The sequence below is a fragment of the Crinia signifera genome, chromosome 5 (assembly GCF_055691185.1).
Source record: "Crinia signifera chromosome 5, ASM5569118v1, whole genome shotgun sequence".
NCBI lineage: Eukaryota > Metazoa > Chordata > Amphibia > Anura > Myobatrachidae > Crinia > Crinia signifera.
Window position 1 is genome coordinate 304,153,964 of NC_139221.1, and position 20,216 is coordinate 304,174,179.

The 20,216-nt window shown below is 45.3% G+C and overlaps 1 protein-coding gene across 4 annotated transcripts in view; it reads right to left on the bottom strand.

The window, feature by feature from the left end:
- Nucleotides 1-20,216, bottom strand: part of PPP1R9A (protein phosphatase 1 regulatory subunit 9A) — a 176,966-nt gene that overhangs the window by 8,907 nt on the left and 147,843 nt on the right. For 3 of the 4 annotated variants that reach the window (XM_083189433.1, XM_083189432.1, XM_083189431.1), the window contains exons 12-14: nucleotides 10,130-10,168; nucleotides 6,808-6,965; nucleotides 2,703-2,822 (exon numbers count right to left, since the gene is read on the bottom strand). In XM_083189433.1, the coding sequence (XP_083045559.1) occupies nucleotides 2,703-2,822; nucleotides 6,808-6,965; nucleotides 10,130-10,168 (317 nt within the window). The remainder of the gene's footprint in view (nucleotides 1-2,702; nucleotides 2,823-6,807; nucleotides 6,966-10,129; nucleotides 10,169-20,216) is intronic. The other variant, XM_083189434.1, reaches the window with a different exon arrangement.

Sequence of the window (20,216 nt, forward strand, 5' to 3'; positions counted from 1 at the left end):
GCCTCTGTTATTCACCTGTCAGGTGAGTGATGTGTGAGAGCCAACCTCTGGTATACACCTGTCAGGTGAGTGACGTGCGGAAGCCAGCCTCTGTTATACACCTGTCAGGTGAGTGATCTGTGGGCACAGATATCTGTTATACACCTGTCAGGTGAGTGACGTGTGGGAGCCGGCCTCTGTTATAAGTTAAATACACCAGATGTGACAGTCACAGAACACAGAGCAGCAAAGTCTTACCCACACAGTACTCAAATCTATCAGGTGAGACAAGTGATGTGTGGGAGCCGGCCTCTGCTATACACCTGTCAGGTGAGTGACGTGTGGGAGCCAGCCTCTGCTATACACCTGTCAGGTGAGTGACGTGTGGGAGCCAGCCTCTGTTATACACCTGTCAGGTGAGTGACGTGTGGGAGCCGACCTCTGGTATACACCTGTAAGGTGAGTGACGTGTGGGAGCCAGTCTCTCTCATACACATGGCAGGTGAGTGATTTGTGTGAGCCAGCCTCTGTTATACACCTGTCAGGTGAGTTATGTGTGGGAGCCAGCCTCTGTTATACACCTGTCAGGTAAGTGACGTGTAGGAGCCGGCCTCTGCTATACACCTGTCAGGTGAGTGACGTGTGGGAGCCAGCCTCTGCTATACACCTGTCAGGTGAGTGACGTATGGGAGCCAGCCTCTGTTATACACCTGTCAGGTGAGTGACGTGTGGGAGCCAGCCTCTGTTATACACCTGTCAGGTGAGTGACGTGTGGGAGCCGACCTCTGGTATACACCTGTAAGGTGAGTGACGTGTGGGAGCCAGTCTCTCTCATACACATGGCAGGTGAGTGATTTGTGTGAGCCAGCCTCTGTTATACACCTGTCAGGTGAGTTATGTGTGGGAGCCAGCCTCTGTTATACACCTGTCAGGTGAGTGACGTGTAGGAGCCGACCTCTGTTATACACCTGTCAGGTGAGTGATGTGTGGGAGACAGCCTGTTATACACCTGTCAGTTCAGTGACGTGTGGGAGCCGGCCTCTGGTATACACCTGTCAGGTGAGTGACGTGTGGGAGCCGGCCTCTGGTATACACCTGTCAGGTGAGTTATGTGTGGGAGCCAGCCTCTGTTATACACCTGTCAGGTGAGTGACGTGTAGGAGCCGACCTCTGTTATACACCTGTCAGGTGAGTGATGTGTGAATGCCAGCCTCTGTTATTCACCTGTCAGGTGAGTGACGTGTGGGAGCCGACCTCTGGTATACACCTGTAAGGTGAGTGATGTGTGGGAGCCAGTCTCTCTCATACACATGGCAGGTGAGTGATTTGTGTGAGCCAGCCTCTGTTATACACCTGTCAGGTGAATGATGTGTGGGTGCCAGCCTCTGTTATACATCTGTCAGGTGAGTGCCGTGTGGGAGCCAGCCTCTGTTATACACCTGTCAGTTAAGTGATGTGTGGCAGCCAGCCTCTGTTATACACCTGTCAGGTGAGTGACATGTGGGAGCCAGCCTGTTATACACCTGTCAGGTGAGTGATGTGTGAGAGCCAGCCTCTGTTATACACCTGTCAGTTAAGTGATGTGTGGCAGCCAGCCTCTGTTATACACCTGTCAGGTGAGTGATGTGTGGCAGCCAGCCTCTGTTATTCACCTGTCAGGTGAGTGATGTGTGGGAGCCAGCCTCTGTTATACACCTGTCAGGTGAGTGATGTGTGGGAGCCAGCCTCTGTTATTCACCTGTCAGGTGAGTGATGTGTGGGAGCCAGCCTCTGTTATACACCTGTCTGTTCAGCGATGTGTGGGAGCCGGCCTCTGTTATACACCTGTCAGGTGAGTGAGGTGTGGGAGACAGCCTGTTATACACCTGTCAGTTCAGTGATGTGTGGGGGCCAGCCTCTGTTATACACCTGTCTGTTCAGCGATGTGTGGGAGCCAGCCTCTGTTATACACCTGTCAGGTGAGTGATGTGTGGGAGACAGCCTGTTATACACCTGTCAGTTCAGTGATGTGTGGAGCCTGCTTCTGGATCGCTATATACTGTAGCTGTGTATAATTGGAAGATTATATGTACCATCATGATGAAGCAATAAAAACAAAGATTAATTATTAACACTGTTACAGTAAGTATGACTGTAGAAATATTCAAAAGATTGTAAATTACCGATCATTAAGCTAAGGGTAGTACGGATGGTGTAATGTTGCTGACTTTCTGGTTGGCACAGCAGTGGGTGATGTGGGGGGCATGACTTGCCATAAGGGGGCGAGGATGGGCAGATGCTGTGGTTGGGAGTGTGGATGCGTGATTGCATCATCATTACTATGCTCCCCGTCTATACAATGCTGAAATGATCAGCATTGTGCAGCAAGGGGGGATGGATTAGGGGAAGTGAGTGGCATTGATGACAGAATTCAGTGCAAATTGCATAATGGGCTGCCAAGTCCACCCATTAAGTAAGCTGGTGAGTGATGACCAGTCCCGGGAGACTTGCCCACTCATTCAGGTAGCCGGGAGTGACACCTGATCTTCAGGAGTCTCCCTGTTGTCCTGTGTCTAGTTTCTACATTCTATAGCGCATTCCTGCATTCTTCTACATGACCCTGACCCTGATGGTTTGCGATGACACCTGTGTGGAAGCCTTGGTTGCCGTGTGACTGGTGCAGAGTACTATGTCACATAATGCCAGCGGGTAATAGCACAAAGCACAAAGGTGCAGTTCCTTACCTCATCAGAGGACAGCGCTAGCGAATGGGACCTCTCCGCTAACTTCGGCTCCACCACAAGACCGCTCAGGTCTGCTGAGCTGGTGCTGCTGGCGCTGAAGTCATTGCTCAGCGTGGCATTCTGCAAGCACAATGCCATAATATTGCATTAAATACAAATATACCTCCAACAGCCAGACCAAGATAACACGCCTCATTTACACACCAGTCATGTTATCCCAACATTCTGGTTCACTCGCAAAAGCAAATTCTCTCTCCAATGGACAAAACCATGTGTGCTGCAGAGAAGGAAGGGGGGCTGATGTAACATGTGCAGAGATAATTAGATATGGGTGTTATTTTGTTTCTGTGCAGGGTAAATACTGACTGTTTTATTTTTACACTGCAATATAGATTATCAGTTTGAAGTACAATCGCACCCATGTTACATATGCCCCCCCCCCCCCTGCAGTGCACATGGTTTTGTCCATTAGAGAGAGAATTTGCTTTTGCAAGTGAACCAGAATTAGGCCCAATGCTTATTAAGGCCCACATGTGACCAACTATGGTCAAGCTCTGCTCTACTATGGAACATACTACATACAACAAGAATGATTATATCACATTGTTTTAGGTCAGAGTGGTGTAGTAGACATACAGAAAATAGATAGACAGCTGTAAAGAGTCCAAATACGGCTGACACGGAAAAAGTCGTCACTAGAAAACTACTAGGGTTATGTTCAATATACTGTATGTATGGATTGTTCATTATAATGCTAACCACACACGTTGCGATACTACCCAAGTAGTTAGTGAGAAGAATGTGTTGTCAATAAAACTAGTCTAAGTATAACATCAGAAGCTTTTCAGCATACAGACAAGTCTGATACAACTGTATGGGGGTAATCCAATCCAATTACCTGCAACGAAACGTCGGAAGCGAAAAACTGAATTTTCCACAATATATATATTTTTTAAAAGGCTATCTGATTTAGCCACCCCCTAAAAATACTATTTCTCCTACACCCACAGGTTCAGCGGTCAATGATCGCTGATAACGTGATACCACCCCATGTGTGTTGTAATTTGTGTACTGCACGAACAGGACCTCATGTAACCTGTGTTGGAGTGTAACAACAGCTAAAAACTAGTATTACCTAAGAAGCTTTACTGGACAGACAGTAGTGTGAGATTGGTTCATAAAGAAACAACAATAAAGAAATTATGTAAAAGAAAAGAAACTAAAAAGAAATAAATGAAATGATTAATTTCCCAATATGTTGACTCGCTACTGCTGTACACTATATTAACGAAAGGCATAAAGCGACAACATATAGCAAGTTTTAATTTTGTTATTGAATTTTAGGGGAAAGGGGGACAGCAACAAACAAGTCACAGACATTTCAGAAGTAGGACAATGAGTAATGCACATGGGTTGTATGGAGATTACACTTATCTGTATCTATAGCAGAGGGTGAATATAGAATGGATGGAACTAAAATACTGTACCAAGAGACAGGTACTGCGCGCTACAGCTGGCCACAGAAAGAAGCACTGTGAGAGAAACAGCAGACAGTTACAGTGAGTTAGACATGAGACAGTGAGATGAGACAATGAGAGACAAGGAGGAAGGGACACATGGGACTGCACTATGGAAGATAATCTCACACGCTAAAAACTAGAGATGTGCAGGTACGGATTTACCTGGATCTGAAAATGGGATCTTATTGGCTATTCGGCTGTCACATGTTTTGGAGCCAAAACATGTGACATCCGACAGCCAATAAAAATCCCGTTCGCAGATCTGGGTAAATCCGGTCCTGGACATCTCTACTAAAAACACACATTAGGTTTATTGATCTGCATAAAACACAAAATGGAAGGAGAACTGGAAAGAAAGTCTGTTGCAGAGTTATATTTGCTTATTTCAGGCAGAATGGTCCTATTACAAAGACTTAAACAAATGCATCAGAGCATTTTTGGCCAGTTGCTGTCAGAAGATAATGGCAATAAGTGTGTGTCTTCGGCGTTCCTATGGTGGACTATCTAGCGTCAGTGACGATGATCCTTGCTCTTGCGGCCTGGGAGCCATATCTCTTCTAGTGTGTCCAAATAAATACAAATCCTGTTGCTCAGAATGTGGCCAGGCTTAGGAGGTGATTCTGGTTCTCACGCACCATTGCGGATTCGCAACTCTGAGCGATGTTTCGCAGCTGCGCATGTGCATAAACTTTTATGCACATGTGCAGTCGTTTGGTGTGTGCGGCCACGGTGAATTGATTATTCACGTCCGCTCGCACAAAGCTGCGGGTAGGGGGCGTGGGGGGGTGGACCGTCGTCGCGCCCATAGGAACGCCAAGTGTTGCCATGAAAATTCGCATGCGTGTGGGGAAACTCGGCATGCGAAGGGGGTCATGCTGGCGGCGTTTGATTGACTCACAAAACTGCACATTTCCCAGCTTTGCGAATCAACCAGAATGACCTCCTTAGTAATAACTTACTGTACCACCAAATACTCCACCAGTAATGCCATGGAGCAGGGGAAAAAGAATGGGTGGAATTGTTGCCAGAACTAGGGACAACTTACAGAAGTTCAGCAGCTAGGAAGGGGGGGCAGATCTGGCCAAACAGCATGGTGTAAATTTACCAAGATGGGAGGTCTACTTTAGATGAGATGGTGCCTATACTAACCAATCATATTATATCTATTACCTTCTAGAAGGTGTTAAAAAAATAAGAAGTAGAATCTGATTGGTTGCTATCAGAAACATCCCCTCTGTATCTTTTTTCTTCATAATGCTTATAATCGTTAATACAATCTGTGCAGTGTCATGGATTACCATGGCAACCACAGTCACATAGCACATGGTGTAATGATTAGAGATGCATTGGGATAAACTTCGGAGCTCTACTTGAACTATGGAATGATATATCTTCTTTTCTTCCTCTGCATGACAAGTTGGGAGGGTTGAGAAGGGTCATACTTTTTTTTAGTCAGACAATGCTTTTAAGGTACTGAACTTTCTATTTTAAGGGCGAAAAAACCTTTAATGCCGGATCGTTGCAATAACTACACATACACTCTATAACATTAGCCTGTTTTCATCCCGCTCGCCAGTTTATCGGCAGGTTGGATTCAATGTCCTGCCTGCCGATCGGCGAAAAGGGGGCATGTCTGCGAAAAATGTCTGCGAAAACGGCCGTGGATTGTCTAGATCCGGCCGTGATCTCGAGAATCCACGGCTGTCTTTTGGCAAAATGGGCTTGACTGCTTTTAAAGTTGGGTCCATTCTGACGAGCTGCCTCTTCAATGCTGTCGCGAATCACCAGCGGTGGGTATTGAATACTCCCCTTAAGTGGAAATGATATATATATATATACATACAACAGTATACAATGCTTCCTAAACAGAACGTGATACAATTCTGCAGTCCCCATACTTGTTATCAGCAGTGACCTCTGCTGGTCAGCCTCTGTAATAGTCTCCAGAGAAGCCATTGACAATATAAACAGAAAAATCATGGTTGGGTGGCCACTCACTTTACAGAGGCTATGGGGCCCATTTATCACATAATATTTGCAGCTAATTGGGATAAGCTGCAAATTTTAAGTATGACCTGAATGTATCAGGAGGGAGGGTAGCAGGAATCTCCAATCCCTTCTGCCCTCCCTCCTGCTCCGCCGCCTGACGCATCCCCGATAGGTTTCTATGGGGGGATGCAATGCAGCCCCATGAAGTGGGTGCTATTTGCAGATAGTGAGACCTGCCGATACTTATCGGAGAGTATAACAAGTGTAAGGCGGTGTGTGATGCTGTAGTGTGATATCCTCAATAATGGAGGGGCAAACCTGCATTGCGAAGAGTGAGCGACTGTCCATTACAGTTTGGGTGGAGGTTTTTGATCATGCTCCAAGTGATTTTTTCCTTATCATTAAGGTTCCTGGGTGGAAAATGTCTTGTGCCAGATCTGTCTAATGCATATTATAGCCCTGAAAATACTTTCATTCAACTTACAGCTTAATATAAGACAGAACAACATGTAACTCAGAGCTAGCGACAGGGCAGGAGAGAACAGGTGAGACTGGGGCACAGAGCACTTGGCAGAACAATAGTATCTGGGTCGTACCTTCCTCTCAATGCTGTCCTCCCCATCGGTGGAGCTAATGCTGTCCCCCAGCCGGGTCCTGGAGGGCTTTTGTCTCTTGCTCTTGACAATCAGATGAGCCCGAGTTTTCAGTGCTTTAGAATCCAGCCTCTCTGTTTCTGGGACGGCTTCACTAAAGTCTACAATATAAGTAATTACTGGTGAAGTATCAGTGATGAACACAGGACCTGGCACATTCATCTACCCTCCGCAGATATGGGCCCCTCAGTTCACATGCATTGTGTCCACCACTGAAGATTGACAGGGCTTAGGTCAACACCTGAAATAATTAGACAGGGTTGGAATGTCAACACAAACATTAGGTTGACAATGGGAATGTCGACAGTCAAAAGTTTTTCACAATTTCTGAATTTATGTTGTAGGAGATGTCTCGCCAAAATTGTTGCCTATGGTATACTCCACTTGGTAAATAAGGCAGGGGCGTATTAATGGCTAAGACGGCCTGTGTGTGCAGTGGGCCCCCCCCATCATACCGTATTCCGGCAATCTGGGAACTGTCAGAGTCTTTGCTCTCCCTGTGCAGTGCCATCTCCTGGGTGGCACTGGAAAGATGGTTGCGGATTATGTGGTGCGGTTCCCCCATGGGTCCAGTGTGCAAATAGAGACAGGGCGCCTGATTCAGATGGCTCTGTTTCTCCCGGCAATACTAATGATGACAGATGCAGATGGCAAAAGTGTGGGCGGGCTCGTCGTCCGCATGCAGGCAGCTGGGTATTCAGCACAGACGGATCATTACTGGCTTTGGCGAATCAGGCCCTATGTGATCAGCGTGTGCGCAATGCAGAGAAACAATGGCAGCTATCAGCATAGACAACACCTTGCACTGTCTATATTACTATATCGCAAAGCTAAAGGGAAGCATAGTGTACTGGATCATGTACACTCTAAGAGAACACTTCTGCGTATTTAGTGATTGTTGCAGACAATGGCCATAATTCAGACCTGATTGCACAGTGGCCGATTATCGATACACTGCGCTTGCATGCGGCCTGTGGCGATAAACTCCTGCTACTTTTTCTATTCGCACGCCATTTGCAAGGTGATTGACAGGAAGATGGTGTCTGGGGGGTGGAAACCGGCCATTTAGTGGGAGTGCTAAGAAAAATGCAGGTGTGCCTAGGAAACACTAGGAGTGCCCGGGAAAATATTAGGCACGCCTGAGCGTATTACGGGATGGTGCGCAACGTCAGCTACAAGCCGGATACGCCTTATTCCGTCGCACCGCCAATTATTTTGAAAAGTGAATAACAAAGTTCTGCAAATCATCTGATTTTCAACTGGGGAATAGGAATTTCCATGTGAATGAGTTCAATCTTCAATAACTTGATCAAACAGTAAAAGTAATGGCGACAGTATATGTAATTTGCTCATGAGTGGTTTGACGATTAATTGTTATATAATCTGTTAGGTGCGATATGCACAAGCACCACGGGAAGAGAAGAGTACTGGGAACGGAACAGGGTGAGTAACGCTATGGAAGGGAACAGGGATCTTGGTGGGAGGAGGGCGGAGAAAGTGAGGGAGGGTGTGTATAGCGGACTTTAAAGGGGCAGGTGAGGCAACAGGCTAAAGTAGACCTGGCAGATAAAGTATACAGTACACTAGAGGTGTAATTGCATTGAAGCACAATCTGAATTTGTTTGTGTGTAATTGCACAACCTGCTTGTCCTGTAAGTTTGTAAAAATGAAGAAAGGTAACGTTGCCCCTAGCAACCAGGTTCTGTCTGGTTGCTATGGGCAACATCAACTCTTTTCATTTTTAGAAGCTTTGGGCAGCAAGGATGGTGTAATGGTTAGCATTGCTGAGGTCATGGGTTCAATTCCCAACATGGCCCTAACTGTGCGGAGTTTGTATATTCTCCCCGTGCTTGCGTGGGTTTCCTCCGGGTACTCCGGTTTCCTCCCATAATCCAAAAATATACTGGTAGGTCAATTGGCTTCCAACAAATTTAACCCTAGAATGTCTGTGTGTGCGTGTATATGTGGTAGGGAATATAGATTGTAAGCTCCACTGGGGCAGGGACTGATCTGAGTGTTCAACTATACTCTGTAAAGCGCTGCGGAATATGTGTGCGCTATATAAGAAACTGGTAATAAATAAATGTAGTTACTGTACCCCACTAAGCCACGTATATCATTAGATCTCTAGGTAGGTTTCTTAAGTTGACCTTAGTAAATCTATAGATTCCACAAGGTTCTGTTGGGTTTGGTAACAGTGATGTCATCCTCCCGTCACACTAATGTACTGTATCTGGGCAGTGGCGCTGTGCACAAGGTTCTGTTGGGTTTGGTAACAGTGATGTCATCCTCCCGCCACACTAATGTACTGTATCTGGGCAGGGGCGCTGTGCACATGGTTCCGTTGGGTTTGGTAACAGTGATGTCACCCTCCCGTCACACTAATGTACTGTATTTGGGCAGGGGCGCTGTGCACAAGGTTCCGTTGGGTTTGGTAACAGTGATGTCATCCTCCCGCCACACTAATGTACTGTATCTGGGCAGGGGCGCTGTGCACAAGGTTCCGTTGGGTTTGGTAACAGTGATGTCATCCTCCCGCCACACTAATGTACTGTATCTGGGCAGTGGCGCTGTGCACAATGTTCCGTTGGGTTTGGTAACAGTGATGTCAACCTCCCGCCACACTAATGTACTGTATCTGGGCAGTGGCGCTGTGCACAATGTTCCGTTAGGTTTGGTAACAGTGATGTCATCCTCCCGTCACACTAATGTACTGTATCTGGGCAGGGGCGCTGTGCACAATGTTCCGTTGGGTTTGGTAACAGTGATGTCATCCTCCCGCCACACTAATGTACTGTATCTGGGCAGTGGCGCTGTGCACAATGTTCCGTTGGGTTTGGTAACAGTGATGTCATCCTCCCGCCACACTAATGTACTGTATCTGGGCAGTGGCGCTGTGCACAATGTTCCGTGGGGTTTGGTAACAGTGATGTCATCCTCCCGTCACACGAATGTACTGTATCTGGGCAGGGGCACTGTGTACAAGGTTCTGTTGGGTTTGGTAACAGTGATGTCATCCTCCCGCCACACTAATGTACTGTATCTGGGCAGTAGCGCTGTGCACAAGGTTCCGTTGGGTTTGGTAACAGTGATGTCATCCTCCCGTCACACTAATGTACTGTATCTGAGCAGTGGCGCTGTGCACAAGGTTCTGATGGGTTTGGTAACAGTGATGTCATCCTCCCGCCACTCTAATGTACTGTATCTGGGCAGGGGCGCTGTGCACAATGTAAATGTATTATAAGTTTCATTGTTTTCTACTTACCAAACACATCATCGGGATCCGCACTTTTCACTGCGCCTTCTGCAAATGTGCACAGAGTTAGTAGTTAATGGTGTTAGTAAACGCGGCAGAAATATTATTAATGGTTTAAGAGCTTGAGATCTGTTCTAGGTAACAATATTGTCAGTTACATAAGTCCATGGAGGAGATGTACCAAACCTGGGATGAGATTCTAGCTGTCATTTTATACACTATGGGGGTGATTCTGGTTGGTTTGCAAAAGCAAACTCCTTTAATGGACAAAACCATGTTGCACTGCAGATGGGGCAGATGAAACAGGTGCAGTGAGAGTTAGATTTGGGTGGGGGGGGGGGTGTGTGTTTAAACTGAAATCTAAATTGCAGTGTAAGAATAAAGCAGCCAGTATTTACTCTGCACAGAAACAAAATAACTCACACAAATCTAACTCTCTCTGCACATGTTACATCTGCCCCACCTGCACAGTGCAGCATGGTTTTGTCCATTAAAGAAGGAGTTTGCATTTGCAAACCAACCAGAATAACCACCAATATTTGGTAAATTATACAGCAGCTTAAGCTCAACTTCTTAACTTGCATTCTTTAGAATGTTAGATACATCTCCCTCATTGAAAGAGAGAAAGAGAGAGAGAGAGAGAGAGAGAGAGAGAGAGAGAGAGAGAGAGAGAGAGAGAGGGAGGATGAGAGAGGGGGGATGAGAGGGGGAGAGGGGAACATGAGGGGGAGAGAAAAGGGATGAAAGCACAAACTGAACTTAAATGTTATGGGAACATGATTTGAGGAAATTAAACGTTGTATGTATATTATATAAGAATCTGGAAAATAATGTTATTGATCAAATAATAAATAAATGGTTCAGAAACATTAAGTGTGAAAAATAATATTGCAGCCAGTGACATAACAGTGACATCACAGGACGATGCATAATATACTGTACCTGCCAAGTCCTCCACAGTGGAGATAGTGGATTTGTGGCCTGAGATAATATCTGTGAGCATGTGACCTACAGCACAGTGCATCATCCTAGGGATGGACATCGACCATCGATGATTCAAAATCAGCGATGGTTTACGACCGTTGTAGATTAGTTTTGCAATTAATGGGGGAAAACCAAATGGTTTCTCTCCATTGATGGCAAAGCATAACCTAATAGTTTTTTTTCTTATCCACAGGGCTGGGACACTGATCATAGCCCCGCCCCCAACATCCATAAAGCCCCGCCCCTAAGTTTCTGATTGGCCCATGGGCCAGTCGGCCAAATAAAAGGGATGGCCATTGATGGTTAAAATAATGGTCATACATCAAATAGTATGCTACCATCGATGGTCATTCACAATACCACCATTGATGGAAATAGCGTTGATGGCCATCCCTTCTTCATATCTCCAGGTCTGTGATTGGAAATTGTAGGGCCTCACCCCTCATCTTCCCGCTGCGACCACCACAAGTTACTGTTCTGGTAGCTGCCACTAATGATTGGGTGCCGGTACACTAGCTCCGATTAGGTTGCAGCCAGCTCCAGATTCAGGCTGCCACTGGCCCTGTCCCTCTATGGCAGCCTGCGGTGCACTCCCAACCACACCGCTAGCATGCAGGTCCCCTCATGGTCCAGGACTGGAGTCCCGGCAATCCCCCGCTAATGGCCTCAATGAGGTCTCTAGCTTCTAGTAATAGGATAGGCAGAATATTGGATCAGCTCACAGCATTGCTTCATCTTGTGTAAGTTCTGTGACTGATAGTCTATGGCTGATAGTCTAATACGTGGGACCCCTATTCATTTTGTCCCCCGTATTTTTGGAACCAGGATAGGTCCAAGAGCCCAGTGATGGTTTCTCAAATACAGGGGAATCCCACCAAACTTTTTCCCCATGTTCGGGAAACCAAGACCAGCTCAAAGAACCAGGGGCCGGTTAGGTTTGGGGGGGTGGACCCCATCCGCTATGGTTAAGTCCTATCTCAATTAAGAGATAGGTCGCTTCATTTTGGCAAATTTCTCTTTCATGGCAATAAGTCAGACTGTCCATGTGCCTTGGGAACCGCAGTTGAGGACCAGTGGTGTATTGGGTGTACAAGCCTACATGACCACACCCATACCACTGGCCACACCCACATAGCTATATCCACACCCATACCACTGGTCACACCCACATAGCTATGGCCACACCAACAAAGACATGATGTCGTGGACAGTATGCTGCCGACATGATACTCATGTTAATTAAAACATTGTAACTGGGTCAGCATTACCACTTTAAACATATTGCATTATGGAAACCAAACTGAGCCCAAATGAAAGCGGTTGGGTACGCATGGTCAACAATAATCATGCCCTCGTAAAACTGTAACCTGGTCGCAAAGTGACCATGTCGTGACTGAATGCTACATAGACATGATGTACTGTTGACATGCAGCGCCTTTTTCTGGACCCGGTAAGCAGTTTCCGTCAGTCCATAACCCTTACCCCTGGTGTCCCTATAACCTCTCCCCTACCCCTGCAGCCTAATCCTACCCTATTCGTACTGCTGACACCTAACCATAACCGTCGGCATGCTTTAGAATGTCAACATTTCATATGGTAACATTTCAAATGAAGCTGTCAATCATTCAGGAATGTTGACCTGGTGCCTGTCAACTTTACATTGCTATATTCATAGCTATTCTACCCAAACCAATATTCAGAGATAATAATGATCTGACCTTATTCCTCATGTATATTTTGTAATACACCCTGATGATAGCGGGTCAAATAGAAAGGATTAGATGTGCCTGCTTGGTTAGATTATTCATATTAGTTAACTAATAAACTTTTTTTATCAAGCTTCAAGACAGGAGCTTAACATTGGAAGCTCATTACAATAAGAACTGGATAAAAACATATTGTAAAACGAAAGCCTTTAAGATGCAGGAACCAGATACATTTGAGTAGAATAGGTGGTAAGGAAAGTATATTTTTCCAGTATACATTAAATAGGGCATGTACTGTAATCTTAGACCTTTGAGTGCCAAGTGAATTTGTCAAAATAGGTGTGAAAATTGCTAAGCAAACATTCATAATGGCCTGTAACGATTACTTTATATATTAAATATAATCTTTTTTTTACACAACATTTTTTATTTGAATTTATATAACAAATGTGAGAGACGCTGGCATTTTTAGCTGATATTTTGCACATCTCTCCAGAGATATTAGCACTCATAGGGTTCATAAAACCATATTGGCATGTTGATATCATCACACTGGTGTAGCACATTATGGGTGTCAGATGTTTCAGTGGCTTATCAGGTCAGTATTTCCATTGAAGGGCACAGATGCCTTTCGCCATTTTGGAAAGGCAATAACTGATAACAGAACAATTGCCAGCCTAGAACGGAATAGTGAACTCATATTATTTGAAACCCCTCTCTCTCTCTAAACCTCTCAATTCCCATCTGCCTATAGGGGGGTTACATACATTACTGCAAATGTTAGCAAAACTGGGAACACACTACACTCCTGTGGCCTCTGCCAGGGTGGGCAGGTGGAGTGTAGTGTGACTGGGTGTAGGGGAGAATTGCAGGACCTATAGACAGCCAGGGCCCCAAATCAGCTGCATCTCCTGCACCCACGGTAGTTACGCCACTGGTTATACTACTATTAATGAGAGATGTTGACAGGAAGTAGACATCTGGGGGTGGAAACCAGCCGTTTTCTGGGCGTGTCTAGGAAAACGCTGGGAGTGGCTGATTGTTCTAGGAGAGTGTTTGTGACATCAGCTCCGGACCAGTTATACCTTTATCCACTTATCATTAACGACCCCTACCTTCATCTGTGTCCTCCTTCGTCTGTGCAGTTCAGACAGGGGAGGACTTCATTAACGAGGTCCATGCTGCAGCGGCATAAAGCCCCCCGCCCCCTCTCCCAAATCCCCGCAAGTGCTCACACCAGCCGGTATTGGCAAGTGTGTATGCACTTACCGATGCCAGCACTGCGCCGGATTCCTGCTGCCGACGATATTGCCGGGTACACACATCGTCTAGTGTGTACCCAGTTTACTTGGGACCTTCCGTAGCATTTCTCTTTTGTGGGCTTTTTCGGGTTTACATTTTGTTTTGCACTCATACTGTGCATGACCAGTTAATAGATACATATTCTACCATCTGTAATTAAAATTAAACTTTGTGGGAAAAAAAAGAAGGTAAAAACTGTGTTGATAAAACATTCCCCCAAAGAGTCAGGGGCAATGGCAAAAATAAAAAGGAGCATTTTGTCTTATTTATTTTTGCCTGCAGGGTAAATAGCATCTGTTTTTGCATGTAGCCCACACGTGACGGACAGTTTTATTTTAACACTGCAATTTATGGTCCTGCTACTCTCTGCACATTGTAAATCAGCTCTGCCTGCTGCGGTTTTGCCAAGGTGGAGATTTGAGGCATTTTTATTTTCGCTCCCAACTCCCAACAGTAATACCGGATACCGGCGACCGCCCCCGAATCTCCCTGGCCGCAGCGGTAAATGACAATGATTCATGGCTTTACGGGGAGGGGCAGGGCTAAAGATCCAAATCGCGTCATTTAGCTTCGAAGACCCGCGAATTGCGGGATTTGCCATACTGGGGGCGGGGCTTGATTACATCTACATCAGGCCCCGCCCCTCAAAGTGCTGCTGACAGGCTTCTCCCGGAGAGGAGACTTTAAAAGTAGGTAACCCTGACGTAAGTAAACCATCATGTCTTGGGCAACTGTGCTAGAGTCGGGCATAGTTGTTTTTTTTTTAACCGAATAAGCCTCTTAGTTGCAATGTAATGCAACTAGGACGCACAAGGAGACTGTACTGATTCATTTGATATTTTTCAGGGATTAAATGCAAATATTAAGTACCGCCGCCATGCAAGACGAAGGGACCGCAGCAGGAAAAGGTCGACACAAGACAAAAAAGTCAACATGCCAAAAGGTCGATCCTGGCACAAAATATCTTTCTAGTGTTGAGTTACCCATACATTACGGTGACTTCCACCCTCAGAGAAGTTGCAGAAGATCCCTCATGAGCCACCCAGGACCTTCCGAGTCGGAGGTCGAACGTGCAAGCAGGTCCGATATCCGACATGCACAGAACCCTACTTAGGAGCGGATCATATGTCAAACACATCCGATTTGACCAATTTGCACCCAATTTTTTCTCCCGATCCGTCGGAATCGTGTGAAAAGTGGACAAATCGGACAAGTGCGTGGGCAGCTTTAGATTTTATTGGTCTTTAACTAAAACTATACCTTGGAATCCTGGGAAGGATTAATCCAATCCTTCATATGCATCGCAAATAGGACCAGATTCATTTTTGTATGTAAAACAAAAAAGCAAGCAAGTGGACAAAACCAAGTTGCCCTGCAGGTGGGGTAGATGTAACGTGCAGAGACTTCGATTTGGGGGCAGTGTGTCGAAACTGACTTCCGAATTGTAGTGTAAAACTGAAGCTAACATTTGTGTGCCTCTGGAGCGGTTAGGATTGTGTGGTATTTTTTTGTTGATCATTAAAGGTTATTTATTTCATTTACTTCTTTTTTTATTATTAATCTATTTTTTTAACCTTTAAGTGGTTTTCATAGCACAACAATTATAACTTATTCTGTTTGTTACGTAGTGTTGTGAAAGACAGAGTAATACAAGCGTATTGGTTGTAACGTGTAATAGCAAGTTTCTGTAAATAGATATCTCTGTGACAGGGCCTGTTGTAGTCAGCGGGTATAATAAAATCTTCTTTTATCTCTCATTTATGTGGCAAAGGCTCTGTGGCTTGGATCATTTGCATATTAGTCAGGGTGTTTAGCATGTTGGTCTGAGCTAGCATGCGAATTGCAGCCACTGATGCTCCTAGTGGCAAGAACAGGTATAAAGCAGGTAGTTTGATGGGCCAGGTGGAGATTACTTTTGCTTAATTTACCCACAGTCCAAAAAAAATGGCTACACTTTTAAAATCCCGACATTTAAAATGTCGAAAGGTCAAAAGAGGATTTTGACTGTAGGTTAATCATACTGAACCCGCAGATTTATGTGTAGCATTGTCGACCTAAGGCTTATTTCGACCTTTTGACCAGTCAACCTTAGCCATGTCGACCTTTTTGACCAGATGACCAGGACTACTGTACGTAGACCAAAGATAATTACAGGAGAGTCACATGACTCATTTGACTGCACTCACTTATGTCGCGGTCGTATTGTGCCTCTGTTGCAAGCATTCCCACGCCATCGTCAGCATTACACATAACTGAGTCGCCAGCAAAAAATTTTTTTTAAATTGTGTGTTAATTAATAAATAGTGAAGTTATGAACCACCATTGACAAAAGCAAAGTTCATAAAAAAAAAAAAAATATATCGAAATGGATGATAAAATGCCAATGTTAAAATAAAAATGTTTATGATTTCCATGACGAAGCCGCCATGAATGAAAATGAATTCACTCATTCGTCTCTCATATCCATCGTGGAATGGGCATGACTGCTTGATTCAAAATGGAATCCAAGAGTCTTATAAACACTTTTTTTTTTTCAATATCTTTATTGCAAAAGTTACGTTCCTCTGACTGACCAATTTGAGACATAATGATTTCATTGTGTCAAAGGAACTATGCGACAGAGTGTATGAGATAACATTTAAACATTTTTTTTTTTTACATTAGGCATAACATCAAGTCTCCGTGTTTAAACAGGAAATGCTTACTGTACATTATTGAGCGCTACTGTTCAAAGAATTTTTGTAGGAAAATCAAGTTTGCTAAGTGAGTATTTTTCAATAAGTATAAATATGGATAATATGTACTGACACACAGGCGTTTCTCCATCTGTGTCCTTTAGCATAAAATGCAATCGAATTACCTACATTGAATCAACCCTGTGGTATTAACATTAGCAGTACTGATCGGGGTAATTCATAAACACAGCCACAAAGTTGCACAGTGCAGTAATCCAAACCAACCAGGCACTAGCCTTCATTAGTCTACAGTATATTGCACGGTACTGTGGTTTGGTTGCTCTGGGTTATTGCACTGTAGAAGTGTGTACCAACATCAGCCAATAACCAACGCCTCTTATTTTAAAAATGATATGCACAGATAAGAAAAAAACGGTTTGTTTAAACATTGCTTCGAATCAATAAATACAATGGATTTGCACACTGCACAGTGGATGGGCACCAATGCATTTCCTCACTCTACTGCAATCCCATGAATGTCTGCTTGTCGATGTACTAAGAATTATATGTATAAGCTGGGTATTGATTATATAACATATTACTGAATACTTTACAGTCTTCATCCGTATCTGTGTGTAGAACCTGGGAGGCCCCATTGTACAAAACAGATACTATAATGTCTTTAATGACAAATAACACAGTTTGTTCTAGCAAGTTTGTCTCTTTACCTACAAACGTACAGTAATATATCTTCTTCTATTGTGTTTTGCCATTGTATGTTGAACTTGTCTTTATGAATATATATGTAACAGGATTATATGTTTGTAATAGAGTTAATAATAATTATAAATTAATGCATTAAAACCATCTTCAAGATTAAACTTCACATTCAAACAGCAATGCACTGAATGAAGAGGAATACTCCCTTGTGTAACTTAAGGGCAAGGTGTATCAACGATTAATATCCTTGTTATCACTCGTTAAAGATGATAAATTGTGCCCAACTGCCTTTGAGACATTCAGCTCCCAACTGACACTTTTTCGAAACACATTCATCACTCCCTCCTCTGCAGGTAAAGTAAACTTGTATTTAAAGGACATCAAGCTGATCCTATTGCTTAGCATTCTTTGGGTTGGATACAAATGTATCCAGAGAACACTTTGTGATACACCCTTTCTGCTGACTCGGGGATGGTGTATCAAAATGTCTACAGAGTGGAGAAATGCAGGTGTTGCCCATAGTAACCAATCATTCAGGTATCATTGTATAGGCTGTATCAGAACAGGGATAAACAGCTTGATAAACTTGCTAGCTAGAAGTTCATTAGTTGCTATAGACAACGGCTTTACTCTTAAGAAGGTTGCTACATTTTCCCCATAAAGACTTGGCTGAGCAGGTTCTAGAACTCCTTTGTAATCAAAAACTGTCACACTCATCACGACTTAGGGCACTAGCGATGGAGGCAATGCCTGGTGCTGCTGCGTCTCAGTGCGCATCGGATCTGAGAGGATAGGCAATGCTGCATCTGCCAGGAGCTGTATGGAGATGCCCACAGTCGGTTTCACAGATCTGCACCTTGTGCATTGCTCAGAGGGCCTGATACAGGTTGGTTCGAACGGGCTGCAAATCCGCAGCCGGTCCGATAATCGGAGCATTCGCAGCCGTGCCCAGGGGCGGGGGTGGTGTATGTTTGGCGGGGATGCAGCTACCTGCTTGCTCGGCTCCGAACACTTGCAGCCCAGGGAGCAGGTCTGAATTGGGCCCAGAATGTCTTTCTCATATAAGATGCTAGGGCCGAAACCACTGGGAGGACGACGAGGAAAACCATCAAATGCGCATAGATCGGCATCGCGCCCATCACAGGGAGACGTTTCTTATTGCTTTTCATTTGCATACATGAGGGGTGGCAAGGCATAAAAGGGCCCATGTTCCAGGAGGGCACAAAACGTGGTGCCGCCCCTAAATTTCATCAACATGCAGACTGCACCGAAACACAGTAAAGTTGGCCATGGTAACTGCCCTTCCTGGTTACTCTATACGTTCAGCGGAAAGGAAGGGAAGGCGGCAGCCAGAGAGAGGGGGGGTCACATAAATGCCATAGTACTGAGCTGTAATCAGCACCTACAGAATGATATAGATCAGCTTCTTCAGGCGGAAACCTATGGGTCATACAGATGGAGCAGCTGACATTGGAACCCGATTCTATCGCCATCATAGCCATGGGAACGCCCAGAGTTTCTGCTCTGCTGGGCCTGCCCCGTCTTCGTCCCGGAGCCCGCAAACACAAGTCTGCCTCGACTGAATTTTTTTGCGAGCCTAGGAGAAGTCCATCGTTTCATGATTATTTCTCCTGCGCCGGGCACATGCCAGGGGATGCGTTTTCATGGGGCCGGGCACTCAGGGATCATATTGTAGCTCTAAGTTATTAGTCCTTTCTGCTATCTAACATCTCGACACTAACCCACCGGCCCCCTCTCCCCTCCCAGTTCTATAACAGTCCACCCCTAGTAAAGCCAGTGCATTAATCACCAAGCTGGTCCTTGCCGGCCAATACGCCACTCATTTCCCGGGAAGGTATTATATATGCCAGCGGGTCTGTAGGACCGGGTTCTGATGCAGCTCCCTCCCTCTACTACACATCATTGTGCTGCATAGCGCCAGGAGACGCTGTAACGCCGTATCAAAGACAGATTCGGGAAAACTGATGGGAAATGTGGACCTGTAGGTCCATCCAACGGTTTCCATGCAGATTGCAAGCACATAGCTGAAGGACTGGAAGGCAGAAGCTCCGCCAGGATTGGGAGACGCGGGATCTTAATGTACAGTACGGATGAAAGAAATGCCCTGCATTTAAGAAATCATATTTATACTGTATTTATATGGGGAACACAAAGCTAGGGGGACATTAAATAAGCTTTCAGGACAGTGAAACTTAGGGCTTACATCCGCTGTTTAGTGGCCCACGAATGCCGCCCGCAGCCCAGCCGAATCCTCTCGGTACCATGATGTACGCGAACCCATCGCATGTGGCCAAAGGGGAGAGAAATCATTTGATGGTCATGTGACATCAGCAGCCCGCCCCTAGCCCCTGGAGACACCCATAAAACGCTGACCGTACTCCCCCAGCCTCCCCCTCTCTCCGCTACCCCATGTGAATGCCTCAGCAAGTGTTGATACTCGCCCAAGGCGCTCGCACAGGGTGTCTGCACATGTGCAAATATGGGCATCTGCAGACCCTCTGCTATCAGAACTCGGCCCCTTCTGAGCCATGCTGAATCCCCCCCAAATGTAGGTGTTCATACAGGAAATCGTGTGTGGATTATTAGGACAGTCATTAGGTCGACCACCAGTGGCCACCACATGCCAATGATGGACATGTAATAGGTTGACATATGCCATTGTCGTCATAATGCTTGCCATTGTCGACA